The sequence below is a fragment of the Sinocyclocheilus grahami genome, unplaced genomic scaffold (assembly GCF_001515645.1).
Source record: "Sinocyclocheilus grahami isolate Dianchi unplaced genomic scaffold, SAMN03320097.WGS_v1.1 scaffold297.1, whole genome shotgun sequence".
Classification (NCBI taxonomy): domain Eukaryota; kingdom Metazoa; phylum Chordata; class Actinopteri; order Cypriniformes; family Cyprinidae; genus Sinocyclocheilus; species Sinocyclocheilus grahami.
Window position 1 is genome coordinate 1,167,076 of NW_015505476.1, and position 9,559 is coordinate 1,176,634.

The window sequence follows — 9,559 nt, forward strand, 5'->3', positions numbered from 1 at the left end:
AATATTGTATAAATTAATATATGAATGTTATATGAATGTTACACACATATATATATATATATATATATATATAAGTATGAACGGTCTAATATCTAATGGAGCTTAAGAGCCATTTAAAATTTTGTATATTTGAAAAATATTTCAAATAGAACCCAATCAAACAATTGAGACACAAATACATACTTTGTCTTACTTACATCTGTGAGTGCCAAAAGAATGTGATTCTCTAGGAGATTCACTTATGATTTCTCGTATGCTCGTCTCTTAGTACTGTACATATTGAATTCTTCTGCACATATCACTCTATCTGCTGCATAAACAAACAGTAGGGTGAAGAGTCTGAGACTGAAAAACTGTTTGTTTGCTTTGTTTCATTGGAACTTTGGAATAAACAGAGTAGAACACAGCACAAAAGTGCACATTTATGCACTTTTTCTAGGTCACTAATATAAAATAAGCACATTTTTGGCTATGGTCATGTGAACTAATTTGTGCAGAAGCACAAGATGCTCTTTGGAGCATCTCAAATCATCCTGAACAAACTTGGAGAGTTCATACAGCTTTAAAGAAAAATAAAATAAATAAAATAAAATACAAAATGAACAAAACAAACCAAATACTAAAATATTATTTAAAATCTTTAAAAGTCTCTACAATTAATCCAGAATGCGGCTGCAAGATTAGTCTTTTAACAAGCCGAAAAGAGTGCATGTCACACCTCTGATTATCAATTTGCACTGGCTACCAATAGCTGCTCGCATAAAATTCAAGGCATTATTGTTTGCCTACAAAACAACATTTGACCCTCACTTGCACTCTCTATATTTTTATTCTAACTACTTGTTTTCTTTTTATTTATTATAAAAAATTACCCTCTAACACTAGCATTCTCTATTCTTTTTCTATTCTTTAGACTTCTATTCTTTGGAGAACCAAGCCACTGGTCACCCCCTCATCTTTTCTTTTGAATTATTATATAAAAAACCCATGCGCACTGCATTAGGCTAACTGAGACTTGTCACGGCACTCACATATTATTGCTCTTTTGTTGATTTTGATTGCTTCTATTGTCCTCATTTTTAAGTTGCTTTGGATAAAAGCATCTGCTAAATGACAATGTAAATATAAATCTGAAAAAATATATACAGTATATATACATTTTTCATTTATTTTAATTTCAACTTGTGAATTGTTATGCATATAATGCATAGTTACATTTCAAAATACTTTTGTACCCCTACATATACACATATATACTGCATATTTCAATACTTCTTATTTAGTGAAACGCCATTGTACTCTATAGTTCACTTCTCCTCTTGGTCTATTTTTTTACCACTTCACTTCTGCTTTTCACTTTTTGTACCCATAGTCCTCTGATTCTGCCTGTCCTGGTTTCCTTTAATCTCTGTGTTCATGAAGAAGACCCTATTGGAGAAGGCCTCAATAAATGATAGCTGCTCTGGACTCTCTTTCTTTGGCACCGCAGGCCACCTCAATTTATAGTGCAGAAACATTGCCTGTTCAGGAGTTATCAAATTCAACGGTTTAAAATAAAACACATGAGCTTTGTACTAGCTCTGTATATAGTTACAAATTTCATACCTGAATTTGACAAACAAAAGTCAAAATGAACACTGAACAGCTGCACAGACAGCTATTCACACATTTCAAAAGAAAAGATTAGAACTTTTAGATTGCAAAAGTGTGACCACATGGTTACTGACTATTAACCTGTTGCTGCATTCAGGTCATGAATTATTCATCTTTTAATATGGATGTGTTCTGTAATACCAGATTGGCATCTATTTGTGCTACAGTAGCTGCACATGCTACCATAAAAATAAACACAGAAATAAATAACGGATGGGTGAAAATTTGCATAATTCTTAGTTCAAGGTTAACTCGACAGCTCTCAGTGATTTCCACCAGCACTGAAGCACAACTCCTATTATTTCTAGTCAGATTGGTTGTGTAGTTGTATATGTATGATGCATGTTTTCATTGCCTCAGAGCTGAACACGGATGCTGGGTTTTGGACTCAAGGGCCAGTCGAGAGCCCATCAGCAGACAGCGTCTTTGGTTACATGGCAACAGGGAAAGCTGGTGACCTAAATACAAGACCAGCCACATCAAGAAATGTAGGACGAAAACACAGCAACAAAAGATGAGCATTCATTTATGTCTTTAAATATGGGTATAAAGGGTCAGCTGTGAAACCCAGCATGTCTCTATAAAATATGAATGATAGAAGTCCAGCTTGTCTCAACACACAAGCCAAAGCTTTTCTAGTTCTCCTTACAACAAGTTGCCTTGGTAAACTAGACAACAGAGAATAATCTACAATCAACAAGTATGATATAGCCCAAATTAGAAATAATAAATAGACCATAACTGCACCAAAACAGGATGTACTCTCTTCAGTTTTGATTCTAACAAGAATAGTCACCATGAAAACTGTTCGTGACATAGACTGGATACCATACAGCCTTGTGGGTGGGTTTTTGTGGGAAACAGCAAGGACATTTCATTCTACCTTCTCACAAAGTCTTAACCATCATAATTCTGACCAGCTACAATAGACGAGCTACATCAGACTCATTTGACACATGTTAACTATGGCTTTTTGGGTCTGAAAGACTGAAAGTTATCTTATTCTTTGAAATATTATTTGAGGGAGACTGTGGCAAACTCAAGATTTTTATCAAATTCGAATGACAGATCTTTTCTACTTTCTTTTATCCCTATATTACAACATTTGATTCGATACAATAATGGGGACACTGTGTTTTTCTTGCTGAAAAACAGACATGAGCAGGATAAATTGCGAGCTCTTAAGATGTCATCTATTTTTAGCCCCTGAAGAGTGCTTGTACCGTATAATAAGGACACAATGTTTTTTTTCTTTGGTGTGTAAACTGCTCAGTGGAAAAATAATAAGAAGGAGGTGTTCACTGAAAACAACACAGAGCACAGTAATATGATGAACTGGTCTTTCCTGCTGCTCATATTTTGTTTGGAGACTTTCTGAAACTTTGTTCCTCTGCATTTTCTACTGTGAGCCTTTACTCGGAGGACCAGCATATTGTTTTTCTATCTACTGTATTTATACTGAGCTAATGATATTTTGATAATCTACCTAACCTAACCCCCCAAAGAAACACTTTCATTAAGACATAGTTTAGCACATTCATTAAGTTGTTTTCACAAAGTTGTTGATTGTTTTTTTTGGTTTTTCTAGATCATTAAATGTAATAATAAAGGTAATTTTCAAGGGACAGTCTGTAGACAAACAGTGCAGCATAAACAGTAATTTGGTTAGAGAAACATATATTATCTAAAAGACTTTAAACATTCAATATCATTTTTGGTTCCCAGAACGTTCTGGGGACGTTATTTTATGATTGTAAAAAGCAAACAAACAAACAAAAAAAACTAAAATGAATGTTTCAGGAACGTTATTATTTGGTTCCCAAATATAACCAAACAGGAACCAAATACTAACGTTAAGGGAATGTTCTGTGTTTGGCTGGTTATGGAAATATACTATAGCTAAAGTGATATATTTACAATATTAGCAGTCTTTGTCGACCTTTGTTTCGTCCGAAAAAGATGGTAAAGCACATAGTCTTATAGTTACCTCTATAGTCTTATAGTTACTTTATAGTATATGCTTCTGACTAATGTTTATCATTATTATAAAATGTTTACAATCCTGTTAAAACCTACAGACTGAGAAAATGGCTTTGAAACAATTTTCACTTAGACATTGATAGTAAATTTCATAAAGAAACGACAAGTAACACATTGCATTAAACATGACTGAAAAGACTGAAACTGTAGCTATTTTCTTGTAAAACGCACTCCTGTAAACTTTATTTACAGCTTCGAAAAATCATTTTGTTATAGCTACACTACCAGTCAAAAGTTTTTGAACAGAAATAGTTTTAATGTGTTCTCTTCTGCTCACCAAGCCTACATTTATTTGATCCAAAATACAGAAAAATCAGCAATATTGTGAAATAGTTTTACAGTTTAAAATAATTGCTTTCTATTTGAATATATTTTAAATTGTGATTTATTCCTGTGATCAAACCTACATTTTCAGCATCATTACTCAACTGTTCAGTGTCACATGATCCTTCAGAAATCATTCTAATATGCTGATTTGCTGTTCAAGAAACATAGTAAAAACATTTCAGAATTTTACTGTTTTTGCTGTACTTTGGATCAAATAAATACAGGCTTGGTGCACAGAAGAGAATTCTTTAAAAAAACATAAAAAATCTGACAAAATCTGTTCAAAAACTTTTGACTAGTAGTGTACTTGCATTAAAATATAGCTATCCGTGTACTTCTAACGAAGACCTAAATTGCTAAGAGGCCTACGAGTTTGGTTAAAAAACTGAATGATAGCTTGGATCATTTCGATTTGCTGTTACTTTGAATAGGTGGACCGTCTTTCTCCTCGAGTTTTACAGTCCAGTAAAACATGCAGCACGAAACTGCATCCACCGTCAGATGGCGCTGTAGTTCTGAGAAACCGCTGGAGGTGTGACAGCTGATACTATCTGAAAATCTGTAAATGCCACGGCTGGAGTGTGCGTGAGAGTGGGAGAGCGGACCAGTCCAGTCCGTGTGTCTCTGTGCGTGTGAGCAGTGATCTGCTGTCCTTCATGGGGATCATGTATGGAGATGGAGACCTGCTCGGACGCCCCCGAAGGGACTGCATGTGTTACCTGGGACCACCGACCACCTTGATGCCCATGTAAGCATTTTAAAAAGCACCTATGCATGAGTAGAATAGCCTACGTGCTGTGTTGTTTACTCAGCGTCACTTTTGAGTCGTGACAGATGTAGTAGCTGTCTTTCTATTCAGGGATTGAGAAAAAAATTAAGCTTCTAAAACAAAGCCCGGTTAGAGTCAGTCGTGATGACAGTGATAAAAAAAAAAAAAAAACTAAATACAGAGCTCTGAGCTCATTACGCACAAGTCTATAAATGGTGCTGTAAGTCTGATGCGCATCTGGGTATTCTTAACGATTTCTATTCATTACAACAGGGCGGATATTACAGTTCACAGTTATTTGAAAGTTAATGGTATTTAATAGTATATAGATATTAAATACTATTACTTTGAGACTATGTAATGCCAGTTTCCTTGCATGCGCATTCTGATGCTAAAACGTAAGAAAGGATTGGGGGGGCAAACACTTTAAAAGTACTAACAATATTAAACTGCAAAATAAAGTTAGATTGTTAACACGGCATTTGTGAGAAGCACCAACAGTGGCGTTAATTGTTCCACATGTGAAAGGAGCGTCAGTGGAGTTGGTGCGTAAAGCTGAATCGCGCACGCCTCCCTGTGGCCAAATAGACTGCAGCATAAGAAACTACCCTAACTAAAATCTGCCATATGCTGTCAAGTCCTTTTTTTCATTTGTAAAAGCAAATTCACTAAGTTCTTATCTATCATATTGCGACTGTAACTGCCAGACCCATCGAAGATCATGAACTGATAACCGTGGTCCAAAAACAGCTTCTGCTTTGTTTGTTTGTTTGTTTATTTATTTATTCCTACCCAACATGTTATGTTACATATTTGAATTAAAACTCGTAATATAGTGTGTGTGTGTGTGTGGGGGGGGGGGGGGGGGGGGGTGGTATTTTTTATTCTACCGCGAAATTATGTTTCGATGAATGATTTTAGTTTTGTTGTTATTACGTGATTACCCAATCGTTATTATCACTGTTATTTTCAGTAGCCTATTATTAATTTAATTTAAGAAAGGCTCTACACTGAGGGGAAAAAATGGTGTAGGGTTTACTTTAAAACACTTTCACTCAGAAATTGATTGTGAATTAATAAATAATTACGAATAAACGGCAAGTAACACATTGTATTAAAAGAAAGACTAAAATAGTATTGTCTTGTAAAACGTACTCCAATAATTGTTGTTGTTTTACAGATTCAAAAAATATTTTTAGTGCACTAAACATTTATTACATATATGACATTTTATATCAATTGTTTGTGTATTTCACAATTGCATTATCTATACTTTCCATCAAATGGTTCGTGGCCTACTGTGCCAGTATAGAGTTACACTGTACGGAGCAGCAGTCATGTCTGGTTATCATCTCTCAGCCCCTCTGCCTCCTCCGCTCGCAGTGCCAGTGAGTGGAGGGTGAAGATTCGCGAATCCACCCTCGTTACGCACCGAAACAAAGCTGCGCGCTCGGAAGCCGTTTTACGCGGAGTGTTTGTTTGAGAAACACCCTATCCTCTGTTTAAAGAGGTGGACTATCCGAATCCCAATGTAATGAGAAGGTCTGTTCGTGTGCCACGCTCTCACTGGCACACCTCACCGTCGGTGGCAAGCGCTCGAAGCCAACGCGATTCCAACTTTGTGTTCTTGTCTCCAGCGGAATGCGTAAATCCCCCGAGGTGAGTCCCAGAAGGCTGTCCGACATCAGCCCCCAACTCCGCCAGCTCAAGTACCTGGTGGTGGATGAATCAATTAAAGAGGACCTGAAGTCATCTCGATCAGTTGAGGACATCAACAGCGCGTCCATCGAGGAGAGGATCTTGAGAATCACGGGCTATTATGGCTACCAGCCGTGGAATGCCGTTTATAAGAGTAAGCCACTCGTTTTTACTAACGAATTGATTGTGTGGAACAGCTGTGAAACATCAAGGTGTTGAGAGTCTCCCAGAGGAACATGTTATTGCTTAGATGTTCTTTCAGAGCTTAGCAGATGTTTCTCAAAAAAACAGTCTTTTGGAGAAATAAAAACGAGACCATTGTTGAGATGCAAGAATAATCCCGAGCTACAAAATGAATGGCAGTAGATCAGATCATTTGGTCTTGGAAGAAATTGAGAATGTTTGAGTTCATAATGAGATCTCAGATTTTAGCTTGCAGAGTTCAATTTGATAATTGTTGAGATTTCTTTGTATATTTCTGCTTACTAGTCGTTATTATATTGATTGATTTGCACTAACACAGAAGTTGAACTGAATTGAGCTGGGTGATGACCAGTGCTGGGTGTAATGCATTACAGAGTAATTAATTACTGTACTTTCATTACTTTCCCCTTTTAAAAAGTACAGTAAGGGATTACTCTTCATTTTTCTGTACTTTAATTACTTCTGATGCAATTGCATTAAATAGTGTATGGACTACAGATCAATTCTACATAAAACAATAGTGGATTTAATATTAAATTCAATTAAGTTCAATTTATGCAATTTTGTATTATTTATTTGAAAGAAATACACTCCTTGTATTGTTCAACTGGTCGAGGATGATATGGAATATATAATGTAATTAGTATTTAGTAATGCAATATTTTTGAGAGAGTGAGTAATTAGTACAGTAATCTAATTACACTGTTGAAGATGTAATTAGTAGCTAATAATTAATTACTTTTTAGAGTAATTTACCCCATAATAATGATGGCACTGTTGTCATAGAGCTGCTTTATAGCTGAATCTAATTTGTTGATAATTTACAAATTTTGCAACATCAACAGTTATTGATCTGAATTTGAACCAACATTGAACTGACTCAAGCTCAATAATGACACTATTGTCTTCTATAGAGCTGCTTACAGCTGAAAGGACTTTGTTTTATTATTGATGAACTTTACACAGTTATTGAACCGAATCTGAATCAACACTGAACTGACTTCAGGTGAATAATGACACTATTGTCTTTATAGAGCTGCTTTGCAGAGTTTGGAAAAAACAATGTGCTTTGAAACAATATGTATTGTAAAGCTACATAATTAAAAGTGACTTGACTTCTGAAACTTTAGAAGAGGCACATGTGGGTCTTTTTTCAGGAGAAACATCTAAGAAGCCGACGACTTAAACTGAATCTTGATCTATGACAGCACACGATTATATCAGACTGTGGTTTTTGAATTTTGACACTTTCAACTATTTGGCTCATAGGGATTGATTGATTGATTGATTGATCGATTGATTGATTCTGCTGGAGGTGCAGTGAGTTATTGCAAATATTGCATGGAGCACTGAGACATTTGATGATGCCTACATCCCTTAAAATAACAGATCTTTTAAGGACATGGACACAATCTTGGCACAGGTGAGGTGGGTGTTTCTACTTTACAGATATAAAGAAAAGAGTTTCCCGTCCCAATCCTGTTTATCCTCTTTTGTGTGACTGTTCCCTTTAGATAAAGGAGCTGTCTGCATGTTTTGGGACCCACTGTGTGCTCAGAAATAGGCAAAGTAATGCCTGGTGAGGCTGTATTCTGACTCTTATAAAACACCATCCAATTGACCTTTCATTGGGACATAACAAGAAATGCTTTTGTTACACAATACATTGAGATTCTGTATTTAACTTTTCATTATTTGTTCATCATCGCAGGAGTCTTAGCCACAACGAAAAATGTTGTATTTTATATATAATATGTATTTATATATATTATATACACGATTAAACCGTAGATATATTAAAACTGTTTAATAGCTATATCAAACCGTAGATATATTGTTCAAAAATAATACAAAATTATTGCATATACTGCATATAATTTTGATATTGGTTTATTTTTTTATCTAATGAAGTATATTCACATTTTTAAAGTTTGAAAATACTTTTTGGGGCTACTGTACAAATAACTTATAGATGTTATAGGATGTTAAGTTTTGATTGGGTTCCCAAAGGTCACAGGTTCAAGACATAGAAAGAGTGATGCATGAATGGTTCCACTGTCACTATTTTGCCCTTGAGCAAAACACTGAACCATAGTTTGTTCTAGAAAGTCTCTGAAGCAAGTTTACTGTAAGTCACTTTGGATAACATTGCTTAATGCATAATCAGTGTGTATTGAGTAGTACTGCTGTTATTGCTGAATGACAAATTTAGATGCAGAATTCAGAGTCCTCATTCTCTTGTGTGATCCTCAGTTTGCTTCCTGTGTTGTGTATTTACTGCCCAGGCATCCGTGAAATGAGTCCCCTGATTTAAGTGGAAGTGAAATTTGATTGGTAAGAGAGGCTTTCGTACATTGGATGCTGATGAAGAGTCTATTTAGCTTAATAAAGAGGAGATGAAGATCGTGTATATATATGGAAACTCAGGAAAAGTCAAATGTTTGTCATATGTACAGTATAAGTTTGGGGTTGGTTAGATTTTTAAAATGTTTTTGAAAGAAGTCTCTTATGCTCTTTAAATTCTGCATTTATTTGATCAAGAATACAGTCATTGTAATATTGTGAAATTTTATTAGAATTTAAAGGGGTCATATGATGCGATTTAAATTTTTCCTTTCTCTTTGGAGTGTTACAAGCTCTTGGTGCATAAAGAAGATCTGTAAAGTTGCAAAGACTAAAGTCTCAAATCCAAAGAGATATTCTTTATAAAAGTTAAGAGTCAGCCACGCCTACCTAAAACGGCTCGTTCTAACACGCCCCCACATATCTACCTCACTATGTGGGAAGATTTGCATAATGCCGCTCGAATGTTCACGCAAAGAAAGAAGGCGTAACTTTTATTCTCGCTGTAGTATTGTTGTTGCCGCC

General features: G+C 35.5%; 1 protein-coding gene across 1 annotated transcript in view; it reads left to right on the forward strand.

Moving 5' to 3' along the window:
* The first annotated feature begins 4,623 nt into the window (after positions 1 to 4,623).
* The window catches only part of LOC107601026 (putative thiamine transporter SLC35F3), a 57,464-nt gene continuing 52,528 nt past the window's right edge, over positions 4,624 to 9,559 (forward strand). Inside the window, exons 1-2 of the mRNA XM_016293042.1 lie at positions 4,624 to 4,768; positions 6,427 to 6,641. Of these exons, the coding sequence (XP_016148528.1) occupies positions 4,677 to 4,768; positions 6,427 to 6,641 (307 nt within the window). The 5' untranslated portion in view covers positions 4,624 to 4,676. The remainder of the gene's footprint in view (positions 4,769 to 6,426; positions 6,642 to 9,559) is intronic.